The following is a 24,222-nucleotide window of genomic DNA, read 5'->3' on the forward strand; positions in this document are numbered from 1 at the left end:
GCTAGTTCAAAGACACTAACAACTAATAAAAACAATCATGTATTTAAGACTAAACTATCAATCCGTACACATCCAACATCCAATGGATTTAGTGTAAAGACGTCATCAACAGTCAGAGACAAACATTACCTTGTGCAATGACAAGTTACAGGTATCGACAGATTGTAGATCAATGAATGTATATTTGTATATAACATACTAGTTTTTAATTTACTGATAACAAAACCAATATGTATACCACTAAAAACAATATTCAATGATCTTATTACAATGCATATTCAGGACGATACACTTGCATACTAAACGATCCATATGAAATCTTTTCACCAAATTAAAGAGAACAGTAACACCAGGTGATATTACAGTAGAAATAATAATGAGTCTTTTTGCAAGTCGGCAATTGTGTTTTGTAACCGACAATTCAAAGCTTCATTTTATTGGCTTTATTTATTAATCATCTATAATACTAAAATTACGAGGTCCAATTTGTCAGCCGTCATCAGGTAAAAACGACAAATCAAAGAATTCAACTCTATATAGAACTAATATAGGACAATGGTGTAGATTAAAAATTACACCACTCCAGACCCTTTTGTTTTCCACATAATTAATATTGCCAATAATTAACAAGTTCCGGGTCGAATCCGATACCAATACCAATAGTATATTCACCTGTTATCTATTACCTTATCTGTACGTTCCGCATTGACAGGCGCACCACCAAACGGTGTATTTAGGATTTTGCTATATACACGGGTCATAATCAAAGGGCTGACACTACTAAATTCTATCATTGTCAAATTGTTCGCTACTGTAGTTTTATTCAGCAATCAGCAAGACTTTCTAAGATAACTAATATAGGACAATGCTGTTGATTAAAAAATACTCCATTCCTGGATAGCCAGGACCTTTTGTTTTCCAAATAATTAATATTACCAATAATTGATAAGTTCCAGGTCGACGGGTTCAAACAGAAAGATTTGAAAGCAAAAAAACTGTGTATCTTATAATCGACATGACTTTATCAGATGACAATACCAATTACTAAAATAAGGCTTAGGCATAGTTATATACTTTAAGTCAGTCACGGACCCGCGATATCACGGGTGTGTACTTGTTATTATATATAATGACATCTTTTTTAAGTGTCGTATGGAAATTATATGTTAGTTTTCTCGTTAAAATGTTTCCATTTTTTTAACGTCGGGTCATTTTATAGCTGACTAATTGATACGGACTTTACCAACTGTTTAAGGCCATACGGTGACCTTTAGTTTTTAATTTCTGTGTCACTGGGTCTCTTGTGAAAAGTTGTGTCATTGGGAATCATACCACATCTTTTGATTTTTGTATAACGTACAACCCTGGGTCTTCGAATGTAGGATGCAAGAGTTGTGAATGAGCAGGCTAGATCCTTCAAGCATGGTTCCAATACCGGCATTCCATCTTTGATACGATAGAACATACTTAATATACTTACCAGTTTTACTAAATAAATCCTCATAGGAAATCTTTTTTTTCTCTGTTAGATTTTATCTTTAGTTCCTTATTCATCCCATTTTTTCCCATTTGATGGTTCTTAATGTCTTCTACATAGGTTTATTTTAAATGGTATAATTTATTAAGGACATAATCAAGGAACCGTTTTTTCGAGAAGGACTACTAGTATTAATGAGATTTATTTTTAATTTGTTGTGTTCTATAAAACGTCCTGAATTTGCTTATTTTGAATAGGGACCATGATTTCCATTCACATTTCAGCAGCCAATGCAAACGGATTTTATATCACCGAATTGATTCAATATTCGCGGTCTTGAATTTCCTATCATGGTTTCTTTGATAGAGGGTTGCTGCTCACAAGGAAGCTCTTAAACCAAGAGTTCCAAATGGCGAAGTTGAAATCGTCCTTTCGTGAATTTTACGGACACCATCATGAGTTTGTAATAACATGAACAACACGACGGGTGCTACATCTGGAGCAGGATGTGCGTACCCTTCGGAGCACTTAATATCATCCCCCCTTTTTGGTGGGGTTTGTGTTGCTTGGTTTTTATTTTTCTATGTTGTGTTTTTGAACTATTGTTGGACTATTTCTCTTTTTTTGTTGTAGCCATGCCGTTGTCAGTTTGAATATGAATGTAGCTCTGGTATCTTTCGATCCTCTCTTCTACAATTAACCGATCGGAAACAATTTTCCCTTTTCACAGAAAGATATATTTAAGCCTTTTTTTTTCCTTTCTGGAATCAGTATAAAATAACCTCACATGATATTTGAAGTGATCTCAAATAAACCGGAAGTAGTTAACGACCTTCCTTAATTCAAGAGATTAATCAACAGTTTGTTACAATTGTATAACACAGAAAGTGGTATCATGTAATAAGCATTCTACAGCTTTTCCCATTTTTTTTCGCATTTAACTAGTTCAAAAGTCGTGTTCTTGTAAAATAATTGTAATGTTGCCTATCTTCTGTAAAACAAGAGTGTCGTTTTACACTACTTTGTCTTTCAGTTTCTAATCAGCAAAAGAAGGATTAAAAACATTGAATGACCTCTATGTTTTGGAACAAGGTTTTGGGAATTATTTGTGTCATCTTTTGCCACATTTTTTTTTCGAAAAAAAAAACAATAACATATTCTAATGCAACATCGTTTGTAACGTTCATTTGTATTGGATGATGAAACTTATTTTCATGGCATCAATTCAGAATCGATGCCATGAAAATGTACACGTAAGCGCAGACGTCGTATGACAGATTTTGAATGTATGTTTAAACGTTGTTTATCAGTTTCATTAGAATGGAGATAACAATATTGTATTTTGAAGCTCCGATGGCAACCATGGCTTACGCGTCTTTGTTTGTTATTTCGGCTTAGTCTGTTTTTCATATTCGCCATGTTCATATAAAAAAGAAGATGTGGTATGATTGCCAATGAGAAATCTGTCCACAAGAGACCAAAATGACACAGACATTAACAACTATAGGTCACCATGCGGCCTTCAACAATGACAAAGCCCATAACGCAAAGTCAGCTATAAAAGGCAACGATATGACAATGTAAAACAATTCGAACGAGAAAACTAACGACCTTATTTATATAAAAAAATGAACAAAAAAAAAAACAAATATGTAACACATAAACAAAAGACAACCACTGAATTACAGGTTCCTGACTTGAGACAGGCACATACATAAATTATGTGGCGGGGTTAAACATGTTAGCGGGGTCCCAACCTTCCCCCTAACCTGGGACAGTGGTATAACAGTACAATATACTAACGAACTATTAAAATCAGTTGAAAAAGGCTTAACTCATCAGATGGACAAAAATACAATTAGACGTGGCCGGGTACTTGTGCATCCCGACAACAAAAAGATACTAGGAACAGATCTGAGAGTACTCGCAGTTATCTGACAGCTAGTTCAAAGTCACTAACAACTAATAAAACATATCCAACTATAGCAGTCATCACGTGATTTTGGTGACGTAACACATCACCCTTATCAAGCCCAAGTAAAATATTTAAAAATGCACAGGGGCTTTCAGTAATCGATAAAATAAATATCATTAAGTACATGATACAAAAAGTGTGGAAATATATAGTAATTCCTCATATATTTAGAAATATATTTATGCCTATTGGAAAAGTTTAAATTTTGGTTCTTCCTTTCAAATGCTATTGAAAATTTGCCTTGTCGCCTCGATAAATTCACTGTTAAATCATCCAACTCCGATAAATATTGGATTTTCTGTCGTGTTAAACCTAAAATTGCGATTTAAACAAAACAGATGGAAAAAGTGTGGAAATATGTGCTTATTACAAAATTCATAATTATTTGAAATATCGTATATGCAATAGTTTATCTTTTTTCATTATGTCCCTTCCAAATTGATTTGAAAATTAGCTATTTAAAAAAAATCTGGTATTATTTTTCAAGATGGCGACCACATTGACAGCGTGGGCCGACTTGGTAAAAATATATTTTGTAAGATTGTTACAATGAAAATCAAATAACTAGTGGATGCTTGCGTTTTCAGTTATTGTCTTACCTTAAAGCAGCATAAAATCAAACATTGGTTTTATTTGATAAAGCTGATACGCTGTTGTTTATTTATGAATTTTAGAAAAAATGGCGACCAAATAATTATCAAAGGTAGACGATAATCGACACTTATTTTGTCCATGCAAATAATTCAATTCAATTTCACTGTTTATATTGCAATTAAATATGACACGTTATTGTCACTTTAATGATAGCCAAGGACATAGCTAGATTAATCAAGGAGATATCAAGTCATAACATCAACGTGATCAAAAGAAAACAAACATGGCAACTAATCACGATGTAAATTTTCAAAATACCTATATATAGATGTTAGTCAGTTTTGACAATTATACCTAATGTAGATTATTGTTGTCCGATTCTCAATAAAATTCATTTATACGATATTATTTAATATTTATAAATGAAGAATCGCATGAATATTAACCGAGGTGAAATAACTATATTTTCAATTTTCTTTAAATCATTCATCGGGTAACCAGTAAATTTTACATAATCCTAATTAAACCAGTAGCATGCACAATTATCGAACGTAATTATGACTGTAATACATGTAGTTGCATATAAAAATCATGCATCTAAGACTAAACTATCAGTCCGTACACATACAACATCAAATGGATTTAGTGTAAAGACGTCATAAGCCGTCAGAGAAAAACATGACCTTGTGCAATGCCAAGTTACAGGTATCGACAGATTGTAGATATATGAATGTGTATACGTATATAACATTCATGTTCTTTTTGTTTTTCTAGTATCGGAATAGTTCCATAAATAACTTTTTACAACGTGTTAAAGATACCATTGAAATATGATAACATGACAATAGTTCTGTATCCTTAGGGGACTTTTGTATATAAAGGACACAAACAAATACGTATAATATAGATTTAGCTGTTATATTTTTGCTCTTAATAAAAATTACGCCTGTCACCCGCATGAACAAGAAAAGAGCAAGAAAAGAGAGAGCGTAAATATCAGTCCGGATAGTAAATTACCCTTACCGATTCCAGAATGATACAGGTACCAGACTGTGAACTAGCAACCATTATTTATAACGAAAATATGTATGTAACATCCCCGCCCCGAAAGAAAGACATTTTTCAAATTGTTAAATGGTTGCTAGTTTCACAGACGGAATACAATATTGTAATAATTAACAAAAATATAGTCATATAATTATGCAATTTCAAAACAACTAATGAAACATTTCAAACATGTTTTCTCCCTCCTAAAACTTATCAAACATTCGCCACTGCACCCAAAAATTCATGTGTACCTATCATATAGAGTCAATTAAAAATATTGCAAATAATGCACCAAATATAAAGTTTAGTGCAATAGAGATACAGTATTTAAATATTCCATCGATTGGATAATAAATGTTACGTCATTTCCTCCGAGCCATCTTCGAGACTGCATTTTTTTGCAACAGTTTTGTGGGAGAGTGCACTTTAAAATTACATCTTTGCCAAACACAGCTGGTATTGTTCTCATTTCCCAAATTATTGTAGCTGAAAAAAGTGCAATCATTGGTTACATGTATTTGATATTCTACGGTTAGGACGCAGTTACTGTTCATAGTAGTTATACTCTTTATTAAGCTGAACTCAGTTTTAATAATCGTTAGTAGTATTACAATCGAAGAAGATATGACGGGAGTATATCTATAAAAAGTACAAAACTTTCCTAACTTACGTTTTGTTTATTCACAACTTGTTATAATTTCACTTAAGCATTGCTTTATGAACGTGGTTTCTTAATGTATAGATGATTTGCATTATATCTTCATTTTTAAGGTTTACTGTGAGTACGAAATAAGATTTTCAAGAATTCGGCGAATCAAGACATAGATAATTAAACTACTTGGACGTGAATATTTGATGCTTTATTTGTACTTATATTCAAATGTATCTTCTGTCAAATTTAAAATTTTAGCAACTGTTGACGATCCATAAATACACTCATACGGAACATTAATGTCCGTAATATCAAAATCATGTATGATTAAGATTGAAGTTTTATTTTCTTTATTGAAGTCTTCAGAATATTTTTCAGTATTGATAGAGAATCCGTTCATTGTCAGTAAATGTAAATCATTTCCTCCAAGCCACCTTCGAGACTGCATCTTTTTGCAACAGCTTTGTGGGAGGGTGCACTTTAAGTTTACATCTTTGCCAAACACAGCTGGTATTGTTTCAAGTTCCCAAATTATTGTAGCTAGAAGAAGTGCAATCATTAGTTACATGTATTTGATATTCTACGGTTAGTATGCAGTTACTGTTCATAGTAGTTATAGTAGTAGTTATGCTCTTTTAAAGCTGAACTCAGTTTTAATAATCGTAAGTGGTATTACAATCGAAGAAGAGATGACGGGATTATATCTATAAAAAGTTCAAAATTTTCCTAACTTACGTTTTGTTTATTCACAACTTGTTATAATTTCACTAAAGCATTGCATTGAAGATTTAAATCAAATAGAAAGGTATCTAAAGTTGCAATGATACTCTAAATTTTCAATATCATCAACACTTGATTTGGTGCATTCGAAAAAACGCCTTCTGAATTTACCTGTATATGAATGAATGTCAATCGTTCAAAGCCTTGTATGTATACTTGTGGTACTATTTATGATTAAGAGAGCCTACAATAATATTAGTAGTCGTTGCCTGCAATAGTTTAAACCGTGTTATCCAAAGCATTAAGCCTAACAGAAAACTTATGCAAAATATGATATAAATTCTGTAAGTGGCAATAAACTAAGTCATGGACTGATGATACCGTCGGATTCTAACATCGCTAAATTTTTTTTAACACTTTTTAAATTTGATTTGTCCAGATATGTGTTGTTTCTTCTTCTTGTGTACACGAAAAAATTTATTATTGTTATCCTTTTAGGTTTATGATAACGAATCAACCATATGAGAACGTCTTTACCATCAATAACATTAAATACATGTATACTTTCGATATATCGTAATAATGTAACATAAAATGAAAGCATTTGAATTCACCTTTTTAAAGCTGTACATATAAATTCTTACTGTTTAATGCATTCTGCTTAGTTTATAACAACGTAACTAAGGCAATAAATCGTTAGTATATTCCGGAAAGATTTGATGAATGTGTTTATACTAAATAGGCATCTCATGTCATTTGATAAATGCAAATAATTTTGAATATATTCTTACTTTCCTATAAGTATTCGTTTTTCTGTGTCGTTCATTGATATTAAACTTATTTAAGACATTCCTTTTACAAATAAGAAAAACAGTGATGAAAATATCAAAAATGTGACGAACACGCTGCGTATCTTCATTGTCGGCTATCTTGCCTAAAATAATTACAATATCAGTATTTAATTACAATCTGAAAATGAATGTTATTGGGAAACAAAATCATTCTCATCATATAAAATCTATTGCCCTTTAGGAAAATTATTTCCCAAAGGAAACAGGAAAATGTTTGACGTGGAACGTGGAACACATGTAATATTAGATATTTTTTCTTTTGTTATTGTAATCCATTTTTGTCACGCGTACGGTGAAACTGTTTTGACATGTTCGGCTGTTATCTTTTCTTTGAAAAAGTGGTTATTTCTTTGACAAATTCCCCCATTTCCGTTCTTAATTTTATCTATCATTTTCAAATAATATAATGCAAACGTATTTAGTGATTGGAAAAACAAAACACATTCACCAGTTTCCGCTATCCAACTTATGTGAAATCATAATATACATAATTCGATTTTAAATTGCCACTTTAGCGATATACAAATACAAAAATGAGATAGTTGTCTCACTGGCAAAAATATCCGACCTCTTCATTTTAATACAAAATGTCCCATACCGTTTTAAGTATATACATGGTACGTGGTGGATCAATGTTAAAATATTGTTTATGTTCGATAAATAGAATTGATAGTCATTTCAGAGTGTTACGATATACAATTTAATGTGTTGACTTGCACATTATTTAGAACATAAATATAGAGTATGTAAATTTAACCTTGATGTTGTAATACGTATTATACACGAATAGTATATTACAACAGTAGCGTATTGACAATGAAAAGTAACATTTTTCAATTGAATTGTGGATCAATGTTAAATATGCTCGATATATATGGTATTTGGTTATTGCAGAGTATTACGATATACAATGTAGTGTGTTGACAAGTGCATTAATTAGAGCATAAAGAAAGGTTATTTAAATTTAGCTCTGATGTTGTAATATGTAATATATATGAATAGTATATTATAACCGGAGAGTATTTGCAATAATTAGAAACATAGTTAAAACATATTTGATTAAAAATGCTCATATAGTAAATTTGTATATATGTCTACGCTTGCTGACAAACATGACTGTGAATGTGATAACTGCAAAAAAGTAAATACTGTTTTTTGATTGAGTTAAACCGATATTTTATCGTGTGTTTTACTATGTTGTGATGTTCTGCTATTGTTTCAGAAAAAGGGAGAAGGTTTTGGTACCATTAAAACGTTTAATCCCGCTGCAAATGTTTGCACCTGTCCTAAGTCAGGAATCTGATGTACAGTTGTTGTCGTTTGTTTATGTAATTTATACGTGTTTCTCGTTTCTCGTTTTTTTATATAGGTTAAACCGTTGGTTTTCCCGTTTGAATGGTTTTACACTAGTAATTTTGGGACCCTTTATAGCTTGTTGTTCGGTGTGAGCCAAGGCTTCGTGTTGAAGGCCGTACATTGACCTATAATTGTTAAATTGATATTTGGATGGAGAGTTGTCTCATTGGCACTCACACCACATCTTCCTTTATCTATGACCAGAAATATAAGTTTTCCTTATTTAGAAAGTTGAATTTCGAATTTTTAAAAGTTTAAAATTTTAAGTTTAAAAAATTATCGAAATTTTAAGTTTGAAAAAGTCAAAATGTTGAGTAAAAAAAGTCGAAGTTTCGAATTTATGAAGTCAAAATTTCGGGTTTTGAAAAAATCAAGTTTTGACTTTTTAAGGATTAGAAATTTGTAGTAAAAAGGTGGCTACCTTATTATGTAGCAAGAAAACGAGGCCGGTGACCCCCATGTCTTCTTTTTCTTACCTGAAAGCATATTTTGGGTAATTTATTTATCCCACAATGTTGAGTTTTCTATGCAAATCTATACAAAATCTAACAATTTTTCTCAAACTGTGGCGGAAAAAACCCTGTGACCAATACCTTTTATTACAACAATTACATGTGTATTAAACTAGACCTTAAAGTCAAATATTTAAATTTGAAAATTTGAAATGTCAAAATTTCAACTTAAAAAAAAAGTTCACTGCCATTTTTAGTTTTATTCGATCCTTATACGCTTCCATATATTGTAGGGTTCAACGCAATTCAAATAACGAAGACATTAGTCTTGATATTTAGGCTAACATATATACGTCTGTACTGTATAATTTGTCAGTATCATAATAGTAAAATCACTAAAATACTAAACTCCGAGGAAAATTCAAAACGGAAATTATCGATATGTAGATGAAAAAAAAATACAAATATATAATCATACAGTCAATATATAGTATTATCAAATTATTCTTCTACGTCGTAAGTCAAATTTTATTTTACTTACCTTTTCAATATTGTTTTCATTAAACATTTAAATTGGGCCATATTTGAGATTATATATCTTTCAAGGTCACTAGTTTTAGAAATATGATGGCACAGGTAAAAAAGCGAAGAACAAAGTGAGATCGCGGCATTGTTTATCCCTGAAGTGTTAAATGTAAAACAAAGCATCAGTAATCTATAACAAATGCATAATCTTTCAATATGTAATATATATATTAGATTATCTAGTTTTGTCAACAAATTTAGTTAAATACAGTTATCAATAAAATTATTCTTTCAATGTGATGGCTTTCATCATAACAACTCCTTCACTGAAATGCAAAACAAAGACAATAGTAGTATACCGCTGTTCTAATGTAATAAATCAATTAAGAGAAACAATCCGGGTTACAAACGAAAATCGTGGGAAACACATCAACTATATATGCTAAAGCAGGGAAGCAATCGAACAACAGAAACTCTGAACTGCAACCAAATCATGGTTTACAATCAAATGATTTATGGGAACTACGATATCCAGTTGATTACGATACGACATATCCTGGTTCCCGGTGCTACGGTCCATGTATTAGCTAAAAGCCATACGCATCAGTCAATCATATGATTTATCTTTGTTAAACTTTCAATGTTGACATTCTTTTTCTTTAAATAACTTTAATCATACAAGTCACGTGTTATCCATCTCAAGCTAAGGGATTAAATTGAAGTTCACATGAATACGGATTCGATGAGGTCGAATTATTTTCTTGCAAGTGAATAATTCATAATCAATATTTTTTTTAGCTTATTTTAACAAATTAAACCATAATGGCTGCTAAAAGCAAATTATTGTTTCACTATTTCCATTTCATTAATGAATGAGCCAACAAAATAATATATTTAGATTTTTTTCATACATTTCGTAGCTAGTGCCCCTTTAGGAATTTTCAGTTCTATTTCAGTCCAATTTTAGTCGTTGCAGTAATTAAGATCACTCGCCTAAACGGCTTCATTTGAAACAATGATAGAAAGAAACATTGATTATATTTAACGATATTTACTTTTGTCTTTTTATGCAAGCAAACTTTTCTTTTTTCTTGCACTGTCGTTTTTTTTGGTAATTGTGCGGCTTTTGCCATACAAATGTTTTGAATATTTACTTACCGGCAAGTATGATCAACTTTAATCTTTTCTTTAAAAACATATATTTGGGGTGCCCTAATTTTAATCTCTTTTGAACCAACTACATCATTTAATATTGCCTTCATAAAACGGGAGAGAAAAAAAAAAAAACACGTCAATTTCGTTTTGGGGACTTTGCCCTGAACTGATGGATATAGCTTGCTTCATCATTTAATGCTGCTTACCAAGCATATCTTATTATCGTTTTGGGGCTGTTTCCCAAAAATATGCAAGCTTACCAATATTAAATCTATATACATTTCATTTGAAAGTAAGGTGGAGAAAAAGGATAGATTTTTCTCTTTTTCAAATTGAAAACGTTACTCTCAATTGACGACAAGCACTGATATTTGAACAAAATTCAGAAAAGATTTAAAATTCTTGACAAGTTTTTTTCCACTATTTGAAAGACTTTGAAGAACGAATTGGCCGTTTCCGTCTAATAAGTTTAATATTGTCAACTGTGAAATTTCATTCAGTTGATCAGGGGAAAATATTTTCAGCATAAAACACATTACCCGCTTCCCCGTCCCTCCAAAAATCAACTGGATCGTGTAAGTACAAGATTACTCTGAAATCGAATGGCTACAACACGTTAATGCCAGAATCGATGGGTCACTACGAAAACTGTACAAATATGAGAAAATAACAGGTAGCAGAAACATCAAGGTGAAACTAACATAAATGAAGAGATACATGAGTAATGAACAAATTTAGACCCGATGTATATGCATACAAGGCCAGCTGAAGAAGTAACAAAGCGACGCATCCATGTTGGATTGGCAAATATCCACTTTTATTATATGGCACGAACTTGTCTGGCAAAACACCAGTTGGGCGTCAGAGTAATCGCGGACTAGGAACGTATCTGATACATGATTGCTATTTTTGAATTAAAATACTAATTATAGCTCTCTGACTGAAATGCTGCAACCGACGAAGGAAGATAACAAAAATTCATATTATGTCTTATAATTGTAAATTGTAAATGGCCTTACACAGAATAAGCTGATGATCAAAAGCTACAAATTGACTTATTTTCCAAACAATTTTTACAAGTATCGCAATGAGTGTCTGGACCCGTATTACAGAATAGAGAATAATACATCAGCAAAATGGACACAAAGATAAAAAAGATAAGAGTAAAGTAGGTAAAAAAAAAATGAAAGAGAATAAAGGGGTGTTAAAAAATAAAGAATATTAGTAGATAACAAATAGGCAAAATGTATAAAGAAAAAAATAATAGATAAAATCTATCGAAAAAAACATAAAAAACGGGCTTGAAATAATACAAAAACACCGATGATTAAAGGCCCCATCCAAACCCCCATATTAGTGAAAATCCGAGAAACACATTATTCCACAAATATTGAAACATTGTTAATGCGTTATCTTACTCTGTTTTAATAGAAAGTATAAATAATTGATGTTCAGTTGTGATTTAAAACGGAAAGTCAGCCATGTAGATCAAACTCATTATTTAACAAAGGCGAACGTTATCTTAAAGATTAATTTCAAAATAACTTATTTGTCAAGTTACTTGTACTTATAAACGAGAAATGAGAAACATGGAATGAACTACTTTTTTTTACTAATACCATGTCTGATAACAAAGTTCAAAGGAAAATAAAACGAAATTGTCTTTGGAGTAAATAGACGGAATACGGTGTGATTCCATAACAAATGCATAAACAAAGCGTTTTATGATTCAATTATCGTAATAATGTTAACGATTAAATTTAGTTATAAGTTACATGCAATCCACTATATCTCGCGTGAATGAAATCTGTGGTGTTTTCTAGTATGTTCTTTTTTCATTTGTTAAAAAAAGATAATATGTCAGACTTATTAAGATTCAAAATATTATTTCTATGTTTTGTTAATTCCTGTGTCACTGGGTCTCTTGTGAAAAGGTGTGTCATTTGGAATTATACCGCATCTTTTTATTTTTGTATAACGTAAAACCCTGGGTCTTCGAATGCAGGATGCAAGGGTTGTGAATGAGCAGGCTAGATGCTTCAAGCATGGTTGCAATACCGGCATTCCATCTTTGATGCGATATAACATACTTAATATACTTACTAAATAAATACTCATTTCTGTTTTTTTCTCTTTGAGACATTATCTTTAGTTCCTAATTCATCCCATATTTTTTCCCATTTGATGGTTCTTAATGTTTTCTATATAGGTTTTTTTTAAATGGTATAATTTATTAAGGACAGAATCAATGAACCGTTTTTTTAGAAGGACTACTAGTATTAATGCGATTTATTTTTAATTTGCTGGCTGCTACCTTGAGCCTGGTTTCTTACTTTCTATATTGTGTTCTATAAAACGTCCTGAATTTGCTTATTTTGAATAGGGACCGTGATTTTCTTTCACATTTCAGTAGCGCCTGCAAACGGAGTTTATATCACCCAATTGATTCAATATTCCCGGTCTTGAATTTCCTATCATAATTTCTTTGATAGAGGGTTGCTGCTCACAAGGAAGCTCTTAAACCAAGAGTTCCATATGGCGAAGTTGAAATCGTCCCTTCGTAAGTTTTACGGACGCCATCATGAGTTTGTAACAACATGAACAACACGACGGGTGCTACATCTGGAGCAGGATGTGCGTACCCTTCGGAGCACTTGATATCATCCCCCCTTTGTGGTGGGGTTTGTGTTGCTTGGTTTTTATTTTTCTATGTTGTGTTTTTGAACTATTGTTGGACTATTTCTCTTTTTCTGTTGTAGCCATGCCGTTGTCAGTTTGAATTTGAATGAAGCTCTTGCATCTTTCGATCCTCTCTTCTACAATAAACCGATCGGAAACAATTTTCACTTTTCACAGAAAGATATATTTAAGGCGAAGTGTACGTAATTAAACTACACAATGGATTTTTTTGAAATTTTACATGTAGATTCTACTTGTAAAAATAAATCGGAAAATAAAATAAAAAAAGGGGGTAACCGTTTTCGTTTTTGAGATACGAGCTGTTGAAGTTAACAGCATCATACACCAAAATTACAAAGGATATATAGGGAAAATCGTGAAATTCGGCAGGAATTGTTACATTTCCAAGATTTTCTATTATATTAGACAATCGATTTTTTTTTAAATTTATGAGACGATTCTAAAATGTCTGAGGAATCGATTGGTGCAAAGAAAGTCCTTAGCAACCGTGCTACTTTTCAAGCTATACCCTGTTAAAGTTGAATTTTGCGTGTAAAAAAACAAAAAAACAACGACAACGTTATTGACGTCGCTGCAACAGTTACGACGCTTCATATAGTTCTATACTTGTATGAAATATATACCGTTTTGTTGGAGTTCATGTTGCTCGGTCTTTAGTTCTTTATGTAACGTTTTGTGTACTATTGTATTGTATTTGTCTATTATATTCGGGTGCATGCGGAGATCGCCAAGCTAGAAAACGGTTGACATTTTCTTCATTATGAACTAGAACTATTTTCGACGAAGGAAGATAACAAAAATTCATATTATGTCTTATAATTGTAAATTGTAAATGGCCTTACACAGAATAAGCTGATGATCAAAAGCTACAAATTGACTTATTTTCCAAACAATTTTTACAAGTATCGCAATGAGTGTCTGGACCCGTATTACAGAATAGAGAATAATACATCAGCAAAATGGACACAAAGATAAAAAAGATAAGAGTAAAGTAGGTAAAAAAAAAAATGAAAGAGAATAAAGGGGTGTTAAAAAATAAAGAATATTAGTAGATAACAAATAGGCAAAATGTATAAAGAAAAAAATAATGGATAAAATCTATAGAAAAAAACATAAAAACAGTTACGACGCTTCATATAGTTCTATACTTGTATGAAATATATACCGTTTTGTTGGAGTTCATGTTGCTCGGTCTTTAGTTCTTTATGTAACGTTTTGTGTACTATTGTATTGTATTTGTCTATTATATTCGGGTGCATGCGGAGATCGCCAAGCTAGAAAACGGTTGACATTTTCTTCACTATGAACTAGAACTATTTTCGACCTTGGTGCCTTATTTTTGTTAAAATCTAAACACTGCGACGTGTTTTCAAAATCTTTGTTCCCATAAAACTTCATTTCATCAAGGTCTCTTCTCAGAATATCAGCCATCTGTCTGGCACAGGATAACAAATCAATATTTAAGTAAATTTAAGTTGTGTGGTAATTCTTAGTACATTTGGGTAAATTAATCTTATCTTTGTGCCGCATAATCATCTCTATAATTCAACACATCCCTGAGCCACGACATTATACATTTGATGCTTTGCATGATCTTCTTTTTATCACAACCCAGACCGGCTAGTAATCGTTGTATAACTTTACACGTCTGAAGACGAATATTTGCGTGAAACATTTTTGTATGATTTTTATTTCTGGAAATCAATCTGAAATCTACAACAGTCCTTTTCCGAAAGTCGCGCTGGACCTTTACTTTTATGTGCATTCGGGATTTACACAAATTGTAACCCGAATAATTCAGTCGTATTATTCAGCTGATGTACGAATGCTACATTTCTCGTGTGGGAGAAAATCGGACACGGAAAGGGCTTGAATTATTCGAGTTACTCAAATTGAAACTCGGGAATATATTTCTCGGGAATATATTTCTAACTGTTCGGAATTCGCGGAAACAAATGATTGTTTTTCGCATTACGGTATTGAATCAATATGAGTCAGAGATACCAATTATTTCTTTTAACAAATTCGAATACCAGTCAGTTTATAGGACCTCAGTTTGAAATAGGGGCGGCAATCCATTCATTTTATCCAATCAATTGGAGGGGGGGTGTCAACATTGATAGTCAAAAAGCCTTGAAATATTCGATAAAAACGTTGAAAGTAAATTATATGAACTCCAAAGTCTCATATTATAAGACTAGTAAACCACAGTCTTCTCAATTCTTGTATGATCATGAACTAGGTGAAAACCTAGAGCTAACCGAGTGCGAGATCCTCATGCATAATCATCGAGGTCGTTAAACACCCCTTGCAGTAAACTGGTTAAAAAGGTTAAATTTAAAAAAAAATCTAAATGTAATAGTCTGAACACATTTCACCTCTCATTTCACTAAATATTAAATTGCAGTTACAAGTATCACAAAACTTCCCTGACCTCTTTTCTTTAACCATAATAGAGGGAGGAGGGAAGGAGGGATCCAGATCCCGAAATCTCGGGCTTAAAAACACGAAATCCCGAGGTCCCGAATTTGAAAAAAAATTAAATCCCGAAAGGGTCAATTCCGAAATCTCGAGCTTAAAAACACTCGATCCCGGAGTTCCGATAAAGGTCCTACCCTCCCCTCTCCCCCCGTAATTCTATATTCTATTCATTCATAATCTTGAATTGAGACTTGATACTTCAAAATTACATTCTCTAATTTTGAATGCTGCACACAGGCACAATAAAAGAAAACAGATATCGCTATATATCTCTTCGAAATTGGAATTTGTGAAAGAAGAAATGACATGTTATATTTTATCTTACATGTGTACTTTCAATTTTCAATATAGTTCTAAATTTAGATTTAGTTTTCCCATAAAATGCGAACGGAATAGAAGACACCCTGTTTATTTTCTGCACATGTAGAAAAAGTTGAAAACTGGGAGTTGAATGAAATAATTTTTACTTATTTTAAGATAAATGTTAGAGTGAGACAATTTTTAAGTTACTGAGTAATTTTTGGGGCATAATTTGTTTATTTTTTTTGTTTGTTTTCCGTCTTTGTTCTTCCTACTTGTAAGTGTTGCACTAGTGGTCAAATTATTCTCTTGGTATCGTCTGATATCTTATATGAATATAAATCATGTCCTTAAAGTTTCAATTGCACAAAATACGAACATTTCAACGTCTTTTTAATTAAACAATTAAATTCACACGTCTTTCATTAATTATTTGTAACCTATTTTAAAACTTTACGTTGAGTACTGTGTTTTTCGTTCAAGACTACGAATAGAAGAAAAAATGTTATATGTTTATTTGTATATAATTTTGTTGTGAGGCGTTTTTTCTTTCTGATGATATCATAAATACGAAATGCCTTCTCCTACGCGTCTAAAACCAAAAAAAAACAGTGTTTTTAAGTCAGACTGCACACAGAACAACGTACAGAATGCTGTGATTTCTAGTTGGAGTTATTTAGATAATTTCTATGAGGTTTAAGACTGCACAGGCGTTCTTGTTTGATTCATTATAGACCGCAGAACGTAGTTTCTCTTTCGTGTGTCCTTTCTTGGAGTAAGGGAGATAACTTGCGTAACTAACGACGAACGTTTTTAATCCCGTATTCCGCTAGAGGCGTGCAATTACGTACACTTCGCCTTAAGCCTTTTTTTCTTCTTTCTGGAATCAGTATAAAATAACCTAACATGATATTTGAAGTGATCTCAAATAAACCGGAAGTAGTTAACGACCTTCCTTATTTCAAGAGATTAATCAACAGTTTGTTACAATTGTATAACACAGAAAGTGGTATCATGTAATAAGCATTTTACAGCTGTTTCCATTTTTTTCGTATTTAACTAGTTCAAAAGTCGTGTTTTTGTAAAATAATTGTAATGATGCCTATCTTCTGTAAAACAAGAATGTCGTTTTATACTACTCGGTCTTTTAGTTTCTAATCAGGAAAAGAAGGATTTAAAATATTGAAAGACCTCTATGTTTTGGAACAATGTTTTGGGAATTATTTGAGTCATCTTTTGCCACATTTTTTTTTCGAAAAAACAATAACATAATTTATTCTAATGCAACATCCTTTGTAACGTTAATTTTTATTGGATGATGACACTTATTTTCATGGCATCAATTCAGAATTGATGCTATGAAAATGTACACGTAAGCGCAGACGACGTATGACAGATTTTGAATGTATGATTAAACCTTGTTTTCTATTAGTTTCATTAGAATGGAGATAGATATAGGAAGACATAGTGTGAGTGTCAATGAGACAACTCTCCATCCAAATAACAATTTATAAAAGTAAACCATTATAGGTCAATGTACGGCCTTCAACACGGAGCATTGGCTCACACCGAACAATAAGCTATAAATGGATCCAAAATTACTAGTGTAAAACCATTTAAACGGGAAAACCAACGGTCTAATCTTTATAAAAAACAAGAAACGAGAAACACTTATTAACCACATCAACAAAAGACAACTACTGAACATCCGATTTCTGAAATCATGTTTTTGAACGGAAGGAAAGTCCATTAAAAAGTGAGAGATACAATGAACAAATATCTAAATTTATTACTAAGTTTTTTGTATTCATTAGACTGCGTAACGTTTCTTTTTACACAAAGTCAAATTACACAGATAGTCATATATGTGTTTAATGATCAGTATCATATGTTCAAATATGAATTTGATAAAGAAAAACAACTTGATCCATCATAGAGATATGGTGTATGCGCCTTTTATAGCTTACTCTGCGTTATGGGTTTTGTTTTCTTGTGAACAGTTGTCTCATTGGCAATCATACCACATCTTGTTTTTTATATTTGATCATTGTTTTATTCGATAATACGGTTATCTATATTCGCTTCAACCTACATCATACTATGGACTTTGAAAGATAAATGTCGCACTGGTAATCATTCCACTTCCTCCTGTTTATAGATATAAAGTACAAGTCTGAACAATCATTTAGAAACTAAGATCATTAGAAAGATCATTGAAGGAAACAGAAAACCTTCTTGGCAATTGAAATACAAGAATTGATTGTGTGTGCCTTAGTATGTCTTCAACAGGGAACAAGTAGTAATCATTACAAGATTATTTTCATTTCTCACAAACATAACCACTTCTCCATGAAGGATGGTCACAGAATGTATCGTGGAGGATATATCTTTCTCCTGCATAGAACAACATGCAGTCTTGTGGGCCAGCATTTGATCCGTCAGGTTGGTTAGTACCAAAAGCTTTGTACTTCATCTTGATCATTTTACCGTTTTGTATCCATCTCCAGTCTCCGCCTGGGATGTATCTGTTGATGTTCCGCCCTCCAACATTGAAGTTTATACCTAGAGAAATAGTCCCGTGTTAATTTCATACAATGACATTCTTAAAAGCATATTGAGAAATATTTTACATGTGCTGTAAAGAATTACAGTGTCATTGAGTTGAACACATACGTACATTCTTATGCAATGATTCGTTAACACTGTGTGTGAAGTAATAATGGTCAACATTTATTTCATTTTAATTCATTTATAATATACAATGTATTGAGTTTAATATGACGTCCATCCGGATGCGGAAGTTTCTCGCTTTTTAAACGACCCATGGGTGGCCTTGGTTATCTTTGGTCTCGTTGATGTCGTTTTGACACATTCCAAATTTCAATTCTCACTTCTATTATACCAATATATATCAACATAAGCATGGAACATGACATTTTTACTTTTTTTCCATTTCTGTGGCCATTTATAGCTTGAGGTTCGGTGGGAGTCAAGGCTCCGTGGTTAAGATTGCACTTTGACCTAAAGGGTTTACTTTTAAAATTGTGACTCGGATGGAGAGTTGTCTCATTGGCACTTATACTCATACCACATCTTATGTTATATGTAAATGAAGGATGGTGTAAAATCTTGCATATTTTTAAATTTTACTTAACATATGATGGTATTAGCAGAACAACACAATAGTTTAAGTATTTTTTTAAACAAGTAAATATTACCTAACCTAGCTAGTACAAATTATGATTACGTCTAGCAAGGCCATTTTTTTTAGACGCCTTCCTACGACGTCATAATGCAGAAGCCATTTTTTTTACGTTTGGAGTTTGAGAGCAAATTTTGGGGGAAAACTTAAATACCTAATTTTAAAATGAAATTTTCATTGCCTAAAAAAAATACCAAGTTACAAAGTTCTATTCATTTTGTATGTAAAACAATGATGAAATAAGATACTATTTCATTTGAGACTTGCAATTTTTTTATTTTGTTTTAAAATGATTTACCGGATCTACTAAAGAAACGTCACTTCCGGTGAATATAAAATCTCAAAATCGGTAAAATTTGACACAGTCGAATTTCTGGATAATGTAAATCGAACCTTCAGGAAATTCGGGTCATTAAATTTTACCGATTTCAATATTTTATATTCAACGGAAGTGACGTTTCTTTGGTAGTTCTGGGAAATCATTTTGAAAGAAAATAAATGGTACAGCCGATTGCATTGAGTGTAGGTAAAGGTAATATCTTTCATCTATTTCAACTTACTTGCTAGCTAACCGTGAAGTCATTTTAAGGTTATGTATACAAAACTACTTCAAAAGTAGTCTAGTCAAACATACAGATATATTGGTTGTCTGTCGGAATAGTCTACTCTTAAAAGATGATAGTTTACTATGCTTTTCAACATCGTTTTTTTTTTTTGGCCTTTTTAACTTTTTGTGATTTGAACGTCACTGTTGAGTCTTTTGTAGACGAAACGCGCGTCTGGTGTTGGTACAAAATTTAATCTTATTTACCTAACCCTATAATGGCTTCACTACTCACCTAGCAAGCAAGCTTACCAAAAATATTAACTTTACCTACAAACTCAATGCAATTGGCTGTTATTGCTGTCTAATCCCTCCTCCGTTGCAATATGTTTCATAATTTTACTAGTGGTAATACTACCATCTTAATTTAAGAATGTAAAAAAAAACCATTGTAGCTTAACTTATATTATACCTGTTTTCATTTGCTGAATTTCATACTTCAATAACATGGCCTCTTCCAAAGTTTCTAAATTAGCAAGGTATGCACCACGTCGTAAAAACAAAGCCTGAAAAAGAATATTTTAATTTTGCAAAGCAAAACGAATAAATGATTTCTTAAGTCTCTCAAAGGTTTGCCGATATTGTATTAACTGAAAAATAAAAAAAAATCCTATCAATTGATTACATCTAATATTTGTAATAACATTTGATTATGAAATATACATTTTTTGTTCCTATCCCATTCCTGTGATTGGAAACAAGTGTTCAAAAAGTGGACATAAAATGGCTCTAGTTTATTTGTACTATTTACAACTATTACGTCCACTGTCCTTTCCTCAGATTCTTTGTCCTCCCCTTCAAACCACAAAATTGTTGTCGAAGGTCAACATAATAGGGGATACGAACCTGAAAACAGTGTTTCATTATATATCTAAACATGATTTATTAACTTACAAATGCTTGATCTATGGTCACTTTCTCCTTGCTAATAAAGTAACAGGTTTCCCCTATTATTCGAAATGGATATCTGCATTCATCTAAAAAATGAAATTATAACTACATAATTTGTATATGTCACTGTATGGTCTATAACAATGAGCAAAGATCATAACGAATTGTCGGCTATAAACATTGATAAAAGACCCAAAAAGCAAAAACTATCAAAATTCAAACAAAACATCAAACGGCCTTATTTATGCAAAAATAAATAGAAATACATATGTTACACAGTAACAAACAACATACACTTAATAACTGGCTCTGACTTTGGAAAAGAACAAACAGAAACAGGTAGGGTTTAAATCACTTGAAGAAGCAAACCCTCCCCTTATATAATTAGGACAGTGGTGTAACAGTACAACATCAGAACAAACTATAAAAAATAGTTGAAAAGGGATGTTCTCATTCGATGGATACAAATAGAAATGCATCTAACAAAAACAAAGAGTAGGCATGGAAGGGTGCCTCCGCGCATCAAAAAATATAAAATAAAAAAAAAATTACCAGGTATATATCTGAAAGTATTCATAGTTATGACAAGGCCATGAAACAACTAATAAAAGATAATTTATAAAAAATAACATATCAATCAGTACACATCAAACATCAAAAGAAGTTAGTGTAAAGGTGTCATTAACAGCTAGGTAAAGCAGAACTATATGCACAACCATTATTCAGGTATCGAATGCCTAGGATTGCAGAACCATGAATGTGCATAAATGTATGTACATTTAAAAGTAATATTTACAATGATTTAGTTTGATTTTAATTAACTGATATCAAAAACAATATTATACCGTTTCATATTATATTCAAATATATAATTACAATGTTGAAGTGGTAATACTTTAAAACAAGTTTATTTGAAGGATCGATAAGTTCACCCGTAACACTATTTGACGCCATGTTTGGGCTGTTCTTGAAAACCCTGACAAATAAACTGACAGTCACTCAGAAGAAAGAAAATATCTTTCTTACAAAAAGTATAATACTAAAAATTACTTTTGTATAAAAATGTAGACTATGTTTAAAATTGTCGTGTAGTTCATTGAATAAAGCCCTGTTCTGTTTATTAAACAACATGGATTTATAGCAATTACCCGACAGCTATGGTTCCAAATACACTGCACATAGTGAACCTATAGATCTGCCGAAATGGAATGGTAACGAAAACACCACATTTAATTTTAAAAAATGGTATCACTGACTGCTCTGCAATCTCAGAACATTCTCGATAACCTGTGACAGAAAACAAAACATCTTACACTGCCTTCCGTGACAATATAAACATCTAACACACCCTTCAGTAACAGTAAAGAACGTCTTACACACACTTGAATGACAGTGAAGAATATCATATACACCCATCAGGGACAGACTCTTGAATCAGTCAGAAAACCTGCAGATTAACAGAACTTACATAAAACAGTTAAAACAATACTTTTAAATGGGAGAAAATCATCAATGTGCATTTTTTGTATACGAAATGTCTTGTGAACAAAATTATATGCCAGGTAACTTTATTTTCTGTTATTGTTATATGCATGTTAAAGGTAACAGTGGAGGTTTTTGTGTTGAGATAATTTCTTAGCAAGCATGTTATTTTTTAAGTAATGTAAGTTAAACTGTTTTGCTTCATACGACACATTAAAATGACGGAATATTGATAACACAAATGTTAGATAACTGCATTTTTTTAAAACAAAATATTATCAAAATTTAGAAACACTCAAAAATAAAAAAAAAATAAAAAAAAAAAAAAAATCCAATGTTTCCCCTTATCTTAAACGCTGTTTATTGACTGCGCTTCTTTTCATAGTCTTAGATTTATAAATTATTATTGCTTAACATAAAAGTATAATAACATACCAGAATGGCGTTTTGCATGGCTCCACGCAATCATGACGTCACCATAAAGGACAAATAAACTAAACGCAACCGCAAACATATTCAGCATGTTTCGTAGAATGAGGAATGGAGAACAAAACAGCAGGATATAGATTTATATAGAAATTAGCATCAATTTCATTTAATACATGTAGTACTAGTAGCAACAGATGTTTTTGTTGTTTTAAAAGTATCAAATTAAAATACGAATTATTTGATATATATTACAATGAGTGTACATGCTACTGAAGGTCATGTACCTATGAAAATCAGGACGTATAGCTGGTTTATTTTTTAAATTTGTTTGTGTTTAGTTTGAACACATAATTTTTGCCGAGTATGAATTGTTTTTATCTACAGGCAATTAAATTCGTTTCAGACCGCAACTCTCCTTCAACCTTACCATTCTATAAATATAACTTAAATAAATTGATCTTTTATAGATTTTAAACAAATGCTAAACAGTGTTTTAAAAACGGTATGTAATGGTGTATTTAAAATAAAAATATTCACTCTTCTATTTCGAAAAAGAAAGTTCTAACTATAACATGTTAATTGTACAAATTATTTCATTTGATTAGACAATTTTATCGAAAGAGCTAGAGCCATTTTCCCGGAGTTCTTTTCATTCGATTAGATAGGTAAATAATGTTTCAAATAGCCCGATAGATGCTTATTATAGTACATGAAAGTACGTCACATCATTTATTTTCATACCTAGAACAGGTATTCCTACAAAAACAAGGTCACGACTATTGATTTTTTTTAATTATTTTGTTTAACTGTTAACGCCCCTTATATGCATAAGATACCATACCACGTAACTTGTTAAGAAGCCAAATAACATCAAACAAATCTAAATGGGATGTTGTTTTATCAAACTGGATATATCTGTGTTTGTCCTTGTCTTTAAGGTTTTATCGTCTATAAGATACGACAAGATAAGATATATTTTAACAGAAATACATCTTTCATCAGTTGGTCATAGTACACATTGTGTTAAAAACCCATATGAAATGGCCTTTTCTGATATTTTAACAAATGGACTCTTTGTTGTGATACATACGCAACAGATTCTTGATGTTTTACCTACAGTAACGAATTGTGGTATAATTGATTTATTCTGTGCTGATGATTTATTTTCAGATAACTTAGGTATGCTGTCTGTATTTGTTAAATATAATACCATGTTAAAAATCGTTCTTGTTCGAGTTTCGAAAATTTGTTTATGCTGTTTTGATAATTTCTTACAATGGCCTATTTTCGTTACACACGCAACATTTAGGCTTCTTTGCTACATAATCA

The 24,222-nt window shown here is 31.7% G+C and overlaps 1 protein-coding gene across 1 annotated transcript; it reads right to left on the bottom strand.

The window, feature by feature from the left end:
• Positions 1–18,598: 18,598 nt before the first annotated feature.
• On the bottom strand, positions 18,599–23,011 carry LOC143059245 (macrophage mannose receptor 1-like). The gene is made up of 4 exons (XM_076232723.1): positions 22,900–23,011; positions 20,986–21,068; positions 20,504–20,597; positions 18,599–18,847 (listed from the first exon to the last, which is right to left on the bottom strand). The coding sequence occupies exons 1-4, from the start codon at positions 22,985–22,987 to the stop codon at positions 18,606–18,608; spliced, it is 507 nt and encodes a 168-aa protein (XP_076088838.1). The 5' UTR covers positions 22,988–23,011; the 3' UTR covers positions 18,599–18,605.
• Positions 23,012–24,222: the final 1,211 nt, after the last annotated feature.

The sequence above is a fragment of the Mytilus galloprovincialis genome, chromosome 14 (genome assembly GCF_965363235.1).
Source record: "Mytilus galloprovincialis chromosome 14, xbMytGall1.hap1.1, whole genome shotgun sequence".
In the NCBI taxonomy this organism is placed as follows: domain Eukaryota; kingdom Metazoa; phylum Mollusca; class Bivalvia; order Mytilida; family Mytilidae; genus Mytilus; species Mytilus galloprovincialis.

What these genes read in the sequence shown, in the direction of transcription:
- LOC143059245 (XM_076232723.1), bottom strand. Translation starts at nt 22,987, where the DNA reads ATGCTGAATATGTTTGCGGTTGCGTTTAGTTTATTTGTCCTTTATGGT. An exon ending in CCATGCAAAACGCCATTCTG is followed by an intron (nt 21,069 to 22,899) that starts GTATGTTATTAT and finishes TTCATTTTTTAG; the next exon opens with ATGAATGCAGATATCCATTT. An exon ending in AATTCAGCAAATGAAAACAG is followed by an intron (nt 18,848 to 20,503) that starts GTATAATATAAG and finishes CTATTTCTCTAG; the next exon opens with GTATAAACTTCAATGTTGGA.